We start from the raw sequence: 17231 nt of genomic DNA on the forward strand, positions 1-17231 counted from the left end.
AATAATAATAATAATAATAATAATAATAATAATAATAATAATAATATAAGCATTTACTACTACCGCATAAAAAACACGATATAAAATTTAACCCGATGTGCATTTACATTAATTCGGCTAATCAAGTTCTAGAACTGCAGCGTTTCAGAGATGAAGTTGCCACTCACAAAATGGCGGAAGAACTGACGTATCGTTTCTACGGGGCAACGCGACGTCTATTGTCTACGTCTATGTTAGTCCAGCTGAGCGTCGTGTATAACGGGCCAAGCCGGACTTGGTATCATTCGAACACCAAGGAGAGTCTACTGTTGTTTGCGTTTTTTTATTTTTTTTTTCCACAATATATTTGCACAGAGAGGCTGCACAAAAAGCGGAGCTTGGCTAGCTTGTCATAATTAAAAAGGGTGTTGCTTGATCAATTTGTAAATCAAATCTTATGGTTTACACCCTTAGCTTGAGCGGACAGCATCGGCTGTGCATCAATGGAGATACTTTCAAATAGACCCGCAGCAGAATCCTATCGGTATAAGGTAGCTCTACTCTTTTGTATCATTTAACTTGAAAGAATTTGAACTTGTTCGTTGTCGGTTATTTGTATTAGCCAAACTGCTAGCAGTGGTTGCTACATTCTGAAAACGGCTCCTTGCTAAGCTTAAAAGTATATGTTTAAATAAACTTATTTTTTAGTTAAGTCGTAAACGCTTATCGTACTTTTTTTTGTTACGTTCTTTTAATTGCAAGCTTTTATTAAGTGGAAAAAAAGCTTCTCATTAACATTTTTCAAGATGTTCCTGATCCCGTTTCTCTGCAGGCATCGCGTTCTTCTCCAGCACCTAGCAGGATGGTGTCCGACACTTTCTCCCTGTCGTCTTATAAAACCTATCCTGATAATCGATGTTCCGTCAACACTCCTGCACGTCACACGCCCCAAACATTCACTCGGCATTCACATCGTCCAGCATCACCCAGCAAAGCTTTTCCAGAGAGCAGCAGTGCAGGTAACTCGTGTGTTGACAAAGTTTCCATTTCAAACAATGTGTCAGAGCTCCATGGTTACACGTGCAACATGATGCCACACTGCTTGAATGTCTCAGCCGCAACAGCATCCTTGAATTCCTGCTGATTTTATTCTGTTAATTCTACTGTTGCAGCGATCTTATCTGCCTTGAGGAACCTCCAAGAGAAGATTAGGAGGCTGGAGCTTGAGAAAGACCGAGCAGAGTTGAGTCTTTGCACTTTATTGAAGGACGGACGTCTGCAAAGTGACAGCCCTGCACAAAGACTCCTTACTGATGAGGACATCGACAGAAAAACAAGTGAGCAGTCAAACCATGACCAAGGTAAGAAATGACCTTCGAATAGAATTGAAGTTTTAAATTCTGCATGTTAATTCATTACGTATTTTGCCCTTCATTTGCAGTGCTGATCACCCACCTTGCTGCTGCAGAGAATCGCTGTGAGAAGCTGGAAGGACAGCTGGAGGAGATGAAGAGGATGTTGCCCAGGACAGAAAGCACCGGCTCACCCAATCAGGAAGTGAACTCGGTGGTATGGATGTTCTTGAAGAGTTGGCTAACGCCTCATGCTTTAAAATGCATAAAACATTGCAAAGCGAGGAACAAAGCTATTTGTTGCCTTTGTAGGCTTTAACAGAGAGACCTGGTATGAGTAGTCAGCAGCCTGATGGACTGAGTGAGCATGCTCAGTTGGAAAAGCTGGAAAAACTTGAGCAGGAATATCTCAGGCTGACTCGCACACAGGAAAATGCAGCGGTACGTACAAGGCACAAACATGTTTAGGGTTTTTTTTTTTTTTTAGCAAAATGAAGGTATTAGCCATTTTTAGCGTCATCCTCCAAAACAGCAGATGCATCGCTCACAACTTCCTCCGCCTCTGTGTCCTCAGCCCTTAGTTGTTTATGATTTGACTTACCCTGATTACGTCACAAGATGGCGCCGTTGCTTGACCCACTTACTACAGACAAACCCTGCATTGCTAATATTTATTAAAAGCTTTTGTTTACACAGAATGAACGCGCAATAGTTCCATCTTTTTCAGTCACGTAAGTGGCTTTATCATGTCAGTGACACTTTAAACTTATGCATTGTCCCCGATCTAATTGGAAGGCTGTATTTCTTTAGATATCAATAAACCAACCGAATTTTAAGTCAATCTCAGAGAAATGCTTTCTGGAGTCTTATATTTTCAGATGAAGTGGTAAGAAAAAAAGTAGTTCACAGTAACCATGTATAAAATGTATAGTATAATGTTGGTGTCATATTATTATTATTATTGCAATATTGTTATTATCAGCAACACAGTGACGATGATTGTCGTTGATTTCAGATGAAGATCGGCGCGTTGGAAAGAAGGATACAAGAAGAGGAGCACTATAGAAGGCTCATTCAGGATAAAGCCAATCACGTAGAAAGACTTTATCTTCTTATTTTATTTTTATGTTTTATTTTTAGCTAGAATTGAAACGTCGAAAGACTATTATTTTCATGCTTTCTTTTTATTTTGCATCCTTCAGCTGCAGACAAGTATGGAAGCCAACAGAATTTTGCTGCAGTCCGTTTCTCCACGTTTATCCTTCAAAGAGAAGAAATCCAGCTCAAAGGTAACAACCTGTAACGGATGGCTCACGGTGTTTGTCATGTTTGCACTTCAACAGAGCAATTATTGTCGTAATCAGTGCTGTGAAATAAAAAGGAGACCAAATACTTGTAAAGTAGATGGAAAGATGAGTCTCTTTTATTGCATTTTAAGTAATGAGTTTTATAGGAACAGATTATTGTTTTCTTTGCAGATCCACCCAGGAGGGAACTGAGCCGTCTTTCTTTTTTATTTCCAGTTCATTCAGACCAACTGTTAACATCAGTAGCATTGAACATATTAAAGGTTTTGATGTTTAAATACATAAATAATTTTTTAGTCTTGCTGGAGGAGGCACCTTGTACATGTATTACATACATAAAAGGTGCATGCAAAAAATGGCAATTTTGTTTCTAAACAAAAAAGGAAAGAAATTGCTTTAGGTAACGTTTGTTATTTAAGCAATTTTAATGAAAACATGTTTTAATGGGAGCATTGTAGATTTTTTTTTGTTGTTTAAATGTTATAATTTTCAAGCTTTCCAAAAATACATAAAAAAACAAACACACACACACTTCACCACAATTTAACCATGTTGTATGTTGCACTACAGTCCCACATATAGACTCATTCAATTAAAATCTATTAAACCTGCAGAATGCAGCTTTTATAAAACCATGTTTTTTACATATTTGTTAAAATTGTCACCATGTCGTGAAATATGAGACAGAAAATCTGTGAAAGAAAAAAATCCACCTCCTTTGCTGCCTCCCAGTGCTACTATTGACATCTGCAGAAATGCACCGCTCTACCATTCAAAGCCTGGAGGAAGAGCTTACCGTTGTCAATCATGCTGGTGTACGCACTGTTCAATGTGTTAACGGCAGATAAACAACCTACCGTTGCATACAAATTGTTTATCCGCTGTCATCGGTGGACTGAGCTCCTCACTCTGCTATCGGGAAGACGCTGTCGTGTGGTGGAGAGCAAAGGGAGGGGAGTGTGAGCCGCATGTACACAGGCATACGTGACAGCACTAAGACCCGCCTCCTGGCTCTGATTAGTTGATTCTGTAGTTAGCACTGAGGGAAGGCAGAGGAGTTTGGGTTTTTTTCACAGATTGTCTGTCATATAATACTGTCACAACAGCTTTAACAAATATGTAGAAAGCACTTTTTTTAGTAAAAGTTAAATGTTAAGTTTCTGTCATGATTTGTTTCCCTTTTTCTCTCTTTTTTTGCTAATTTTTTTTTTTCCCCACAGCAACCTTCTCCAAAACACACAGAGCCTCACTACAGACTGAGCCTGAGAGACATACCATTTGTCACTGGAACGGTACCATTTGCACTCATACACTTATGGTTGTGCCCTTCGAAGCGCGATGATAAATCCTCCTCACTCTCCCCCTCAGTGTTTATCTTTAAATCTCTTCCGGTTTCCAGTCGGTCGCCTGCAGCCACTCGGTCAGAGCCAACGTTCAGGCAGTCTTGTCCCTCCTGAAGCGGCACCAGCCTCAGCTCTGCAACAAACGCGTCCTGTCTCGCAACGCAGACCACTCCGAGACGAGCAGCCAGTCAGGCACTTCCTCCTCCTCCTCCTCCTCGTCCACTTGCGGAGACGAACTGTCGGAGCTGCTGCAAGCCCTGCAGGAGGAGCTGTACCTCATGAGTTTGTGAGCGAGCTTGTAAATGTACCTCAGTTTCGGAGTCCCGTTTGGTTAAATGTTAAGGCGCATCCTCGTCGCACGCAGGGAGCACAGTGAGTTGATGAAGCAAATGGAAGAGAGCGCCTCTGAAAAGGAAAAGGGAGCGCTTCAGAGGGAGCAGGACAGGCTGCTGCTGAGGATGGAGAGTAAAGAAGAACAGATCAGTAAGCTCTGCAAGCATAAATCACAGGTGGGGCCTCGGCAATAATTACCATTTTACATCTGTAGCGTGACATAATTGGTGTATGAGTGGCTCTTTGTTTGTGCTCCAGATAAAGAAGTTAAGAACGAAGGTGAAGTCTGAGAAGAACAGTCGAGCTGAAGAAAGACTCGCCACCAGAGGACGCTCTGAAGCACCAACTAAAGCTCAACTAGCTGAGAGAAGCAAGAGGAACCTGATGCTTCTGAGGGATATGAGAGCTCTGCAGAACTCTTTACAGACCTGAAACTCACTACAATATATTCATAGCATAATCTGTTTACTGTTTTTGGTGCTATTCTTCTACCTCTGACTATTATAGTGCTTAACTGAATCTGCCTGATGCTGAAAACCCACTACACACAACAGGAAGGTTCACCGCTTTCATCTTCCTTATGAGGTTATTGGTACCTCGGGAGTCGGATTTTCCGAGTTCTTACTCGGTACTAGAACAAGGACATCGACTGAAGTGAAAAGTCCAACAAGGGAAGTCCAAGGTCATTTATATAGAATATCATGAAAGTTGCCTATTGCTAAATAATGTAGGATTTTTAAATTGGTTTCCTTAGTTTGTGCTATGATCAGGTTCTTCTTTTTAAACTCAGTTTCTGTTTGAGTATTTCCATGGAGCGTCTTCTTCAGCTTCTCTCCCTCTGACCAGCAGAGGGTGGGAAAGTGTAGCGACGCACTTCCAGATTGATTTTTGATGTACAAAGGTGAAGAAAACTAAGAGTGCTTTGATTTTTTTACATTTTCTTTAAACAGAGTATAAGATTGTATTTATATATATATATATATATATATATATATATTATATATAGTTTCAGATATCAAAATACCATTGCTCTTGTCTTCAATTAAATTCATAATTACTCAAAACCTATAAAGAAGAGCTGGACATATCGTCCTCACATATTAAATAAAACTATCAACATCAGCTCTCAGAAAGTCATCATTTTTATTCCTTTATTATACTTGGAGTACAGCTGTGGAAGACTTGATACTTTCTTTTAAGCATAAAGTCCTTAGCGAAAGCATTCCACTTGGATTTTTTTCGCATTTTACAACCCGATCATAATTTTATGATCGGTTATTATGCGATGGAACAAAAAAACAGTAATTAGTATAACGCAGTGTACATAAGAGCCTGAAGGAAATGAAAACCATGTTTCCATTTGCGCTGCTGTAAGTTTAAACCTTTTCACAATAATTAATTTGTTTCAGAAGGGCCTGAATGTCACACATTTTAAAATTTTTATTTTTTTGTAAGATATTTTGAAACCATGTTTTAATATTTTTTTTCCCATAACATATTTATCTAAGTTAGTCTATTTAAATTCACCAAAATTTGTCGTCAAAGCGCAAAGTGTGTTAAATTTGAAGGCGAATCAACTGTCAGTGATCTGCTGAACTTTGGAGCAAATGTACCAGATAGCCGTCCTTAATCCAGTTCCTCAGTCCAGTGGAAGCAGCTGTAAACTGGACTGTAACAGGTGCAACACTATGAACTTCATACAAGACATTAGATTGCTTATTCTGCTTTTGAGTTTGACAGTACAGCTTTACATGTAGCTCATTCACTATTCACTAGAAATCTCAAAAAAATAACCATTTCCACTTGAGAAAAATGTTTACTTTTCTACCGGAGTTAATTTTGTGTTTCATTTTAAACAACTAACTTGGTGCATTCCATAAAAAATTCAAACACGTTAGCGAATGTTTATCTCATTGTCGTGTAAAAGAGTTCACAAGAGGACACCGATAGATCTTGTTCATGCAAAAGTTGACTGCATCATCACATAAATCACGTGGCTGCTTATCAGACGGGAAAAACTGATGTTAAATGTGTTTTTTTTTTATTTTATTTTAACGAGGGGAATGTGTGGTTGTGAGATATGGGGTATTGTTGCTAAATAAACCTCCTGAATATGGACACATGTCGTTGGTGATGACTTTAATTCCCATTTTTTGCACGGGTTACAAATACAAATCCTCGTCAGGATGCCAGCTTGACTTGGGGTTGTGGATATGCATTTCAGTGCGCCTTGTAAAGAGAACAAGAAGATGAATAAATGATGACGGTGACGTGCCTCGCACGGACCGAGTCAACGACCACAGCTGAGTCTGAAAAGGCGGCTGCCACATGTGTCACCCTGAAACCACAGGCCGGGCCGGAAGAGGAGTCTGGACACCTGATCCTCCGTTTAGAGAGAGGCCCCCGCGTCTCATCCCTGTTGACCAGGCATAGATTGCCACGGCCAAATGAAAAGAACACCTGTAATCAGAGACTCCAGTTTGTTGGTCAGGTGTGATAAAAATCGGTCTGCTTGCTTACTCAGTCTAAATTGACCTAGTTAGGAAGGGAAGAAAAAAAAAAAACTCCGATGAGGATGCAAAGTTCCAGTTTATATCTTCAACTTGTTCCATTAATATATCCAAAGTCTTTTTTTTTTTAATAATGTTTTCTCAGGACTCGGTCTCGGCTATGGAAGCCAGACCAGTGATTTTGGGCTCCTCTTTGTGTTTGGTCAGAACAGGTCGACTGGTGTAAATGTCATCAACGGGTAGAAGGAAGGTTACGGTTTTTACCTTGGCCCTAAAGGGAAAGCCAAAGGATAGGAATTATTTCACGTCAGTCGGAAAGTGGTCAGCGATTTAACGCCACCCCTTAAAAGAATGTCTCTGTACCTGTTTTTATGGACGTACTCCTGCAACGAGCGGCGGTTGTTGGCTTTCTCTGCTCCTCCAAACACGTCGCCGTCATGCCGGATTTCTTCGTGAAGTCTATCCCACCCTGAGTTACTCTGCCTGTTCTTGTCGACCCTTCCCTCTCTCACTGTCAACCCGGAGAGGCTGGAGCTCGTGGAGTACCTTCGCACGGTCATGGCAGTGTTTTCTAGAAAAAAAGAAGAGTGAAGCTAAACCTTTTAAAATGTTTCCTGTTGTTTTTTTTTATTATTATTATTTCACACACCATTAGTTATTTAGTAAGCAAACAATAATTTTGTTTTATTACAAAATTATTCATGACATATTCTTTAGTCATGAATATTGTAAACATGACTAACATAAGAAAAATGCATCTTAGGTAAAAAAAAAAAAAAAAAAATGCTCTGATAAAGTTGTGTGGTAGTTTAATCTAAATAAAAATCACCCAAGATGGATGGCCATGATAATATTGGAGGAAAGGTTCACTATTTATTCAATATATGAATGCTTGTATTCTGTAGGGAGAATTGATGGGATGATGGATGGAGCTAAATTACGGGGCATCCCTGAAGGAAACTTGTTATGCTGCAAAAGACTTACAACTTGAAATTTCTCCTTTACCAGGAGCTCAACCACTAGTGTTTAAAGCATTGGTCCCCATACTACGGCCCGCGGGCCTGATCCGGCCCGCCTCCAACATTTGGTCCGGCCCCTTGAACAATACCAGAGAGCATTTAGATTTTTTTTCATATTCCGTATTTTCCGGACTATAAGCTGCTACTTTTTTCCTAAACTTTGAACCTTGTGGCTTATAGCCCAGTGCGGCTTATAGCCCAGTGCGGCTTATAGCCCAGTGTGGCTTATATGTGGATTTTTCTTCAACCACCAGGGGGCTCGTTAGCAGGAAGTGAATCATTGGAAGTCAAAATTGGAAATAAAAGAAGAAAACGGAAGGTTTTAATAGGGAATTGAAATTTGAGAATGTTGTTGATCAGTTAAATAGCATTGAGGGGAAAAAGAAGATCTTTCGTTTTTTTAAATAATACTGGGATCATTATGAGAATTTGAGGCATAGATATTAGGATCCAGTAGATGGCAGAAGTGCAACAATAATGGATGCAAGTTGCCGCTGAAATCTAAAGAAGAAGAAGAACACGCCCATTTTCATTTAGCACATGCTAGTAGCAGACAGAAGGATGAGCACTTTTACTGTTACAGTTACAGTTTGGAAACTGCAGTAATCAGTTCAGTTAAATCTAAACTTGGCAACTTTTTCTTTTTCAACCCTAATAAATGTGATATTCAATTGACCTGTTATGACTCAAATTTTGGGTGTCCGCCCCCCCTCTGCTGCTGCTGCATCATTGTGGAAAACCTGGAGTGGCAGAGTTATCTGCGGTTTATAGTCCGGAAAATAGGTGTTATTTCCTGGATTTTTCTGTGAAGAACCCAGAGAGGGTTATTTGATTGTGCTTTCTGGAAAACAATAAATTTTTACATTTAGGCACTCCTGCAATCGTCACACTTTCTGTTACAAACTGACTCCGGCCCCCCACCAGAGAAGGGAAAAGTTATGTGGCCCTCACAGGAAAAAGTTTGGGGACCCCTGATTTAGAGTGACGGATTAGATCAAATCATATTCATGTCTTAGAGTGGTCCAGGTCTAAATTCATTTGTATTAATTAATTTACTTTAGTGAATTTTCCTTAAAAACAAACAAACAAACAAATAAACAAAAAAAAACAACTACTTGGTGTGTTAAATTAGTCTATGTCCGACCCCAACATAACAATTTCACAGACTAACAGATAAGTATCGACAAGTGCAATCAGCGATGTTTCTTTTTCAGGTTGTGTGTACAAAATATTTGTCTGCCCCTTAATTTCAGTCATAAAAATAAAAAAAAAAGTTTTGGTCAGAAAGACAAAACAATGACGCCAAAGCCTAATCCCATCATTATTGTTATTATAATATGTACTACTACTACTACTATTATTGTAGCTGAAAGGTAATAAAGAACATACTATTTTGCGTATTTCTGCACACTTGCTCTTACCTTTGTACTGTCCCTCCAGGACTGGCGCAGACGCATTCCGTCTCAAGTTCCCGTAGGGGTTCTCCAGTATCGCGGGTTGCTCAGTTCCAGCGCTGGTTTCTCCTGCCGTCCCTGCACGCTGACCACCACAGTCCCCACGCAGCTCTCGGTTTTCCGCCTCCAGCTTCTTGATTTCGTCGCGCATCTCCATGATGACCTGCGCCAGGCTGCGGCTGCTCTCCATGGTGCTGCTGCTGCGCTGCCAGTACCAGGGCTTCCCGAAGACCGGAGGAGGGTCGTGCAGGAGGGGCTCGCCTTGCCGCTGCGGGTTCATCATGCTGCCGCCAGGAGACTTATGTGGTTCCTCCAGATGAGCGTCTCTCCAGGCCCCCCTCTCTGTGTGCGTGTCTCAATCTCAGTCCAGATCTTAATGTGGGCAGATTATGTCGCCTTTCACCACTTATACAGCTGAAAGAGCTCCGGTGATCAGCCAGCACCGCACAGGGGATCTTTTATTTATGAGCCCGGGAGTCTAGTTTCATGAAAGCCAAGCTTGGGGTCGGAAATGAAATGTGCTCTTCACAATAGCTTTAATTGGAGACCAGTGGCGCCCCCAAGAGGGGGGCACTGGGAAAAAAAAAAGGTGCTGACCATCCCACTGGCCCCCCCCCCACAGAGAATCATGTTCAGCTCAAACACATACATTCATCTTCTTCAATTAATACATCCATGTAAAAGCCTAAGTAATTATTTTTATGTTAGTTGTTCCACTCTAAAATGTTTAGTGGCTTGTTCTGGCCACAATAGAAAAGAAAAAATTCTGGGGTGCCATCATTGGAGGCGAATATGAACCCAAACCAGAAGAGTTTGCTGCTCTTCTGATTGGTTATTATGCTCGTTTGTTTTGTTCATCATCAAACAAGTGCATTTCAGGAGGCGTCAGAACAAATTAGGAGGTGGATTTTGGAAGCAGAAGGATAAGATTTTTCAAAAATAAAAATAAGAAAAACGTTTAGTGTGATTGGATTCATCACATCCATCCGAGCTCCCTGTGAAATCACCTAATTAACTGCAATTTATTGGGTGGCTGTTATCCGTTAATTGAAACCGTAGTGAAGAAGTCACCTAATGAATTATAATTTCAGGGTCATGACAAAAAAAAAAAAAAAACACATCATGATGCTGTGAGGATGTTTTTCCTTCAGCAGGGAAACTGGTCAGAGTTGATGGGAATATGAATGGAGCTAAACACAGGAAAGTCCTGAAAGAAATTATTCTTAATAGAATTATTTTTTAAAGAAAATTGAAAATCATTTATTATTCAATTCCCAATTATTCTCTACTTTGTGTTCATCTATTACAATCTGGGGCTCCAGAGCCAAACTGTCAAGGTCTCTTCATATAATCATCTCAAAATGATAAAGAACCAATTTAGTTTTTAAATCTAGATAAGAAATGTAGGTTTTTGCCTTTGCTAAAAAAAAAAAAGTGCTATTTTTGGAAGTCATTAGGTTGGAAAACTATACCATAAAATCTCAATAAAATATTTCAAAGTTTATGAATGTATTGTAACAAATTTAAAAACATTTAAGTCATATGAACAATTTTGAAGAAATCGGTGCAGAGCAGAAACTAAAATTATAAATGATTGCAGCAAAAGTTCAACATGAACCTGTCAAAGTCCAGGCTGTCAGGAGCAACAGACGGACACCAACAAACCAGTATGTGGAGGAGAGAAACACCAACCAACCCGCAATTTTAGGCTTTCAAAACAGGCTGCGGGGTTCAGGAGGCAGGACCGATGAGACTAGAAGGACACGTAAAGAAGACGTGTCAAAGGAGATCGGTGCAACTCTATCTGCTTCATCTCAGATGTTCAACAGGCCGAGAGTGAGGAGGTGGAGATATGAATGCGTCGGCTGTCTTATCAGACAGCGACAGAAACCGAGGCCCCGAGGCTCAGCATTATGATCAGGGCCACTTAACCTCTTTCTATGTGCAGTGTCCTAACCTCAGGCTTAGCATCAATAAGTAAACGGCTGCTCTTCTTTTCTTTCTCTGTGCATGGTCAGTAATTATAGCCAACAATTGGTGGTGGTGGGGGAGGAAAACCTGACATTAGATCCCATGGAAACTGTTCTCTGTAGGAGTGCAAGGCAACGCTTAACGTCATTTCACTTTCACCGAAGCCTCAACTTACGCCGCCGGTGACAAAATCACTTCAACACGACTTTCCGCTCTTCCTCACTTATTTGACCGTTTAGGATCAAACTCTCAAGCGAGGGAACAGAATCGAACTGAGAGGAAATATTTTGCAATCCTAATTGGCCAAACGCAGAACAGAAAACCAAATAAAATAACTCTTAAAATGAACTTGGATTTGTAAAATATATAATAAATTAGGTTAAAAAGAATGAGTTTCATTTGTACCTTAACTGTGCTTGAAATATAATCAGGTTTAAAAAGAAAAAAAAAAAGTGAAAAATAACCTCACCGTGTCTAATGTGGTGTTTAAACTGGATACAAATGTAAGAAAGTCATCATACGGGGGCCAAACCGTGTATGTACTGTAAATAATACCTGTCAAAAATACAAAACAGCTAAAAATTTATCAGACAATTGCAACATAAAGCAGCATGTAAGAGAATAATGAGAAGGTTAATTAAAACTCTAACGCTCCCAGTTAAAAAGAGAAACAGCAAAAACGCCAGCGCTCCCTTAAAATCATTAGCACTTATGGATAATAAGACAGTATTAGAACAGGATGTCACATTATTATTAGCAGCATTATTTTGCATAAAGCACAGATTTAATTTGAAAAGATGTATCTTATTAAATATTACTGAAGTTCATATAAATATTAAATTGACTGTTTTGTATCAAGATGAGTTTCAGGATGAACAACAGGAATCCTGCCACGGCATCACCCAGATTTTAGATAAAGACAGAAGTGAAATGAATCAACACTCATACTTAATTTAACATTAACAAATTTTTATTCAAATCTCATACATAAAACTTTAGTTGTTTTTTTTGTTTGTTTGTTTGTTTTAAATTCAGCTAAACAAATATTAATATACTGTATACTTTATAAAAGGAGACATTTCAAACATTTTTTTTTTAAATAGTAATACTTCTTATTTACAATTTAAAACATGAAATCATAACGGTAACAATGCCATTTCAATTATAAAAAATGTTACAAAACATGTTTCTTCTTTTTTTGTTGTTGTTGTTTGTTTTTCTTGTTTCCGTTTGAAAATTGGCACGGCAATATCCGCTCAGAATGTCTCAACGATACAAAGTAGCAATGTGGAGCTGCTCTACATTCAGAAAGTAGCTGGAGGCCTACTGCGTAATACCTCGGATTCTTAGGACCTGCGTTCAAATCCGATGTTATTTTTCACATTAGTCTTCTTTAGATAGTTTGAAATACATTGGGATTCCGTACGTAAACAAAAATGTAAAAAAACCGTGCACCAGAAATGCACCTCCATCTCAGTAAGGTCACCGTATTCTAAAGGGCAAAGGGGCGTTGGGAGAGAAGGCGCATGTGTGTGTGTGTGTGTGAACAAATACATTGTACGTCTGTCAGTTTATATTAAATCAGCCTGGCAGGGGCGGGACAATCTGTACCAAACCAACACAAACAGTAGCTAACAGTCCAGGAGCCTGGCCTCTCTTTTGTAGACAGTCTAAACTCAACAATGGGACTACAGACTACCACAACCACGGTCTACACACTTCTTCTTCTCTTTTCTTGTCTTTTCTCTAAAAAAAAAAAGAAAAAAAAAAAGAAAAAAACGCCAGTCACAGTTCCACTAATCTGCCGCTCCAAGCAGCAGCAAAAGCAAGATCACAATCAAAAACAATCAAATGAGCAACGCTGAGGCTCAAACTGGCACAAGGGATTTCTGGCTGTTCAGTAGGTGCTGTGTCGCTCCGTTCCTGGTTGTCTTGTGTGAGGAATCTAGACAAGGGCAAGAAAAGAAAGCTGGAGTTGGCACAGGAAAAATCTGCGTTTTGACGTAATAGCGCTTTGACTGATTCGACAGGTAGTTCAGTAAGCATGAAGCGAGGCGGCTTATGAGTGGTGACATGGCATAGCGGTTTTTAGGAGTGGACAGAGAGGAGGCACTGAAGGCAATTTGTCAAGCTACAAAAGTTGGGAGGAGGAAAAAAAAGGCAGAAAAAGCTGCAGTTTAAACAAACAAACAAACAAACAAAAAAAGTCCATGGAGTCCATGAAAATGCAGAATGTTTGATAAAAAAAATAAATAATGCAAATTAAAAGATGCAGTGCAAATGCAATCCAAATAAAGAAGCGAAACCTATTCAGAACAGGCACAAGATGGTAACAGAGTCAGTGGAGCTACGTCTCATTGTGATGTGAGACCTGTTCGTTCATGATGCCCGACAACTCAGTGAGCATGTCCCGGTAGTGAGCCCTCATCTCCTCCTGGTACTCCAGCTGGTCCTCCTTGATGAGGCGCTCATTCACGTCCAAAGCCTGACCGCAGGCCTCTGCGAACTGCCTGCAGAGGACAAATCAAGGAGTAGCTCACTTGTGGGCATGTCAGTAAATGATCGTTTTAAATGAGCGTATATGGGTAGCATGTTATTTAGGTGTAAAATTATCTAATTTTAGCATTTTATCCCTGTTGTGACTACAATGTGGATAATGAAAAATAGACATACTAATACTAGAATGTTTGTTAAAGTTAGCATTTCATAATAGTTGTGATTTTGTGCTTGTCGACTATTAATCCCAAATAGTCGATTAAGACCAAAGCTTTAGATTTCAAAATTCTGAACTTTTCTAGAGTCAGGTTCTGTCTACATTAACACCAAATACTAAAGTATTTGGTGTTAATGTAGACAGCAATGCAATGCTAATAGCAATGCTATTAAAGATAGCATTGCTATTGATAGCAACATGCTAATGCTAGTATGATGGCTGATCCTAGTATTTTCTTTCAATTTTTTTTTTCTTTTTAGATTTTCTTTACCCTTTGTAAAGAACAGGAAATGGCAGAAATGCAGGAAAGTTATCAGAATCAATAATCGGCTTCCCAGGACGGCTGCATTCAGGGCCTTGGCGTATGCAGCACTCTACCTCTATGCTACGCAGAGTTTCTGCTGCTAGCATGATTTGTTTATGACAAACTTTGGTTTCAGATTTTTAATTATCTATAAAAGGACATTTCCCAAAAGAGTTAACCATTTCCATGAATCAATTGTTTCAAAAATGTGCTCTAGACTCCTGTTTTCACTATAGCTGAAGTAGAAAACAGGAAAATCCTACCTGAAAATCTCTTTTAGGAGTTTGACCTGGTTGTCGGGATATTTCTTTGCATTCTTCTCCTCCAAAAATGCTCTGGCATAAGCCATAGGTCCTGCATTCACCTAGGAAGGACCAATCAGCAGCTATAAAACCAAATAGTGGCGTATTTGTATCTTTTTTTATTTTTATTTTTTTCTGGAGGAGCGCTTACTTTGACGCTAACGCTGCCTTGAAGTTTTAGCTGGAGCCGGATCATGTCCACCTCTTCCATGTTGCAGAGCTGGTTGAGCTCGGAAACTTTACGCGACATCTCATCGATGGCAACTTCGATTGGGTTCATCTCCGTGCTTTGCTGCTCCACCACCTGGATGCGCTTCTTTAGGTAGGGAAAGCTGGAACTTGCTGCAAAAATGTAAAAGCGTCACATCAAACATTAGCCAAATTCACCAAAAGACTCGAGTATTTTGTGTAACTTCTCGTTTGCAAAGCTAGAAAAGACGTTTAGAAAAAAAAATGAAACAAGATGTAATGGAAGAAAAAAAAAGGATCTTAGGTTTAACAAACTTGGAAGTTTTACTAAGACTTCAGGCATAGTAACTTTTCATTCAATGCACACTATTGGAATTAAAGATTGCTGAGCATAAAGCAGCCATCAAGCATAAAAACAGAAAACATGCAAACGGATAAACAAATACTAACTGGTCAGTATGGTGCGTCTCTTGCATTGCTCCTCCACATCTCCGTGCTTCTTCCCCGACAGGGTGAAGGGAGTCTCGAACACAAAGCGGTTGATGTTGTGGTGTCTCTCAAAGTCTGTTCTTTTGTCTTGTTGCTCTTTCTCATCAAAGTAGGGCACTACATATGTCACCTGAATGTAGGCGTACTTGGATTCCAGGTCTTTGGGATTTACCTGCATTGAATGAATGTTAGGCACAAATTGTGAAACTTTGGGAAAAAAAAATAAAAAATTAATAAAGATGAAACTTATTGGCAAAACGAATAAAGATGAAAAATTAGTACAACATTGATTTTTTAAAATTTTTTTTATTGCAGTATGATGCGAGAATGTTTTGAACCAAATCTTTTTATCTGAGATAAATTTTCAGGACCCTACTGTCAGTACTTGATTCAACTCTCTTTAGTGATAAGACTCCACCTGGCTTTCCCCTACGACATTTCTCAATGTTTGACCATTCCACTTTGCACTAACTCTACGTCATCCAGAGTCCTGGGTCTGCTCTTGTGCTCCATTTCCTGCAGCTCCCAGCACAGGCGTCTGGAAAACTACTCCAGTGTTAATTTGTTCATGTGTTTAAGGTCTTTATCCTACTTGAAGATCAAACAACAACCCCCTTTTTAGCTTACCGACAGATTCTGACATGTTTTATTAACATTTTCCTGATGTTTTACAGTTTATGATGCCACATACTCTTTTAATGTTATCAGGACCTTTGTAAAAGAAACATACCCATATCCTCCAACATGCTCAACATTAGGCCTGAGGCTCTTTTTTTACACATTCATCATTTGCTTCATGCCGACCACAGATGGAGAGTTTGTTACCAGGAAATCTTAGCTTCATTTGACCAGATCGCGGTTGTTCCAGTTGTGTTCAGCCAGCTTTATGAAATATGAAATAATTCTTTGCCGACTTTCTCTCACATTGATATTTGAGCCTTGTTAAATATCAATGCCATGTCATATCTTATAGTCATGCTCACTGTGTGCGGCGGCAAGATAAAAGTGGTTTCTCATCAGACCTTTGTTGTCTCGCTGTGACTGTAGATATGGGCAACTTTGGGAAAAGAGCTCAACGCACAGAATTTACACGAGGGCATTTTACAAATCTTTACCAACAGTGCAAATACTTGCTGAGGCTGCTCAATTTTTTCTAGATCACATCCACATGTAATAAAACCAAGTAGATAAACTGTTTGAGGAAACATTCTACCATTACCTTGTTAGAGTCCTGGATCATCTTCACATTGTCGGGTCCGAACTTGTCAGAGTAGAGTTTGAGTAATCTCTGGGAGATTTCAGACAAACCCGTCAGCTTTGGCTCTTTATAGATGAACTCTTTGCTCTCCTCCTCCTCAAAGAAGCCCTAAAAATCACACATGCAGATAACTAATCAGTGAAATATGGATAAACCATAATGCTTTCTTCATTCAAATTTCTGGAGTCAACGACGCTGCAAATAAACACACGTGATCGTGTTAAAGCACTTCACTCCGTCCTGTCAGCGTGTCTGTTAAAAGTTTCGGATGGAAGACTGGGGAGATAGTTTTCAAAGCAACACTGGGATCAGATGTCAAAGGTGAGTAAGGTTTACTGAATGTGTTGAATGTGGGTGCATGACATCAACCTGTCTTAATTTTTAGGTGGGGGGGGGGAAAAATAACTTGATCGTCAGGCGTTACGGGGAGTAAAGTGGACCACAACAAGAGCCACACTACCTTTCAAAGGGTCAGAGCAGCAGATGTTATTATTGGTAAAAAGGACAAGAGAGGTAAGAATGATTAGCACCAGGGGAAATGAAAACTTGAGGGCACTCGAGACTTACCGCAATCTTGGATTAAAAATATGATAAACAGGAAAGAAAAGAGCAAACAGAGAGATTAAGGATTCTGACTACAAAGAAAATTTTAGCTGTCTAATTTTATGTAAACAGACACTATTTAGAGCTCAGGATTGACTCCAAATC

The 17231-nt window shown here is 39.6% G+C and overlaps 3 protein-coding genes across 12 annotated transcripts in view; 1 reads left to right on the plus strand and 2 right to left on the minus strand.

Annotated features, from left to right (window-relative positions):
* Positions 1 to 188: 188 nt before the first annotated feature.
* Positions 189 to 4778, plus strand: cep57 (centrosomal protein 57). 3 transcript variants are annotated; one of them, XM_081614189.1, is made up of 11 exons: positions 192 to 530; positions 812 to 998; positions 1152 to 1340; positions 1421 to 1536; positions 1644 to 1772; positions 2347 to 2424; positions 2534 to 2620; positions 3859 to 3930; positions 4038 to 4267; positions 4346 to 4490; positions 4573 to 4778. In XM_081614189.1, exons 1-11 carry the CDS (start codon positions 483 to 485, stop codon positions 4744 to 4746), a joined length of 1455 nt encoding a protein of 484 aa, XP_081470315.1. In that variant the 5' UTR covers positions 192 to 482; the 3' UTR covers positions 4747 to 4778. The 3 variants fall into 3 exon arrangements, with proteins under 3 accessions (XP_008423927.1, XP_081470315.1, XP_008423926.1); XM_008425704.3 differs by having other exon boundaries at positions 193 to 530; positions 1421 to 1548; XM_008425705.3 differs by lacking the exon at positions 4573 to 4778 and having other exon boundaries at positions 189 to 530; positions 1421 to 1548; positions 4007 to 4267.
* Positions 4779 to 6438: 1660 nt separating this feature from the next.
* LOC103474599 (coiled-coil domain-containing protein 195-like) lies at positions 6439 to 10413 on the minus strand. Its single transcript, XM_008425703.3, has 3 exons — positions 9265 to 10413; positions 7188 to 7395; positions 6439 to 7095 (listed from the first exon to the last, which is right to left on the minus strand). Exons 1-3 carry the CDS (start codon positions 9578 to 9580, stop codon positions 6966 to 6968), a joined length of 654 nt encoding a protein of 217 aa, XP_008423925.1. The 5' UTR covers positions 9581 to 10413; the 3' UTR covers positions 6439 to 6965.
* A 1807-nt stretch (positions 10414 to 12220) lies between these two features.
* Positions 12221 to 17231, minus strand: part of dock10 (dedicator of cytokinesis 10) — a 68461-nt gene continuing 63450 nt past the window's right edge. For all 8 annotated transcript variants that reach the window (XM_017308311.2, XM_017308310.2, XM_017308314.2 and 5 more), the window contains 6 exons: positions 16485 to 16631; positions 15227 to 15437; positions 14739 to 14929; positions 14549 to 14649; positions 13640 to 13778; positions 12221 to 13213 (listed from right to left, as the gene is read on the minus strand). In XM_017308311.2, coding sequence (XP_017163800.1) covers positions 13166 to 13213; positions 13640 to 13778; positions 14549 to 14649; positions 14739 to 14929; positions 15227 to 15437; positions 16485 to 16631 — 837 coding nt within the window. In that variant the 3' untranslated portion in view covers positions 12221 to 13165. The remainder of the gene's footprint in view (positions 13214 to 13639; positions 13779 to 14548; positions 14650 to 14738; positions 14930 to 15226; positions 15438 to 16484; positions 16632 to 17231) is intronic.

This window comes from Poecilia reticulata, chromosome 13 (assembly GCF_904066995.2).
Source record: "Poecilia reticulata chromosome 13, P_reticulata-male-v2, whole genome shotgun sequence".
In the NCBI taxonomy this organism is placed as follows: Eukaryota; Metazoa; Chordata; class Actinopteri; order Cyprinodontiformes; family Poeciliidae; genus Poecilia; species Poecilia reticulata.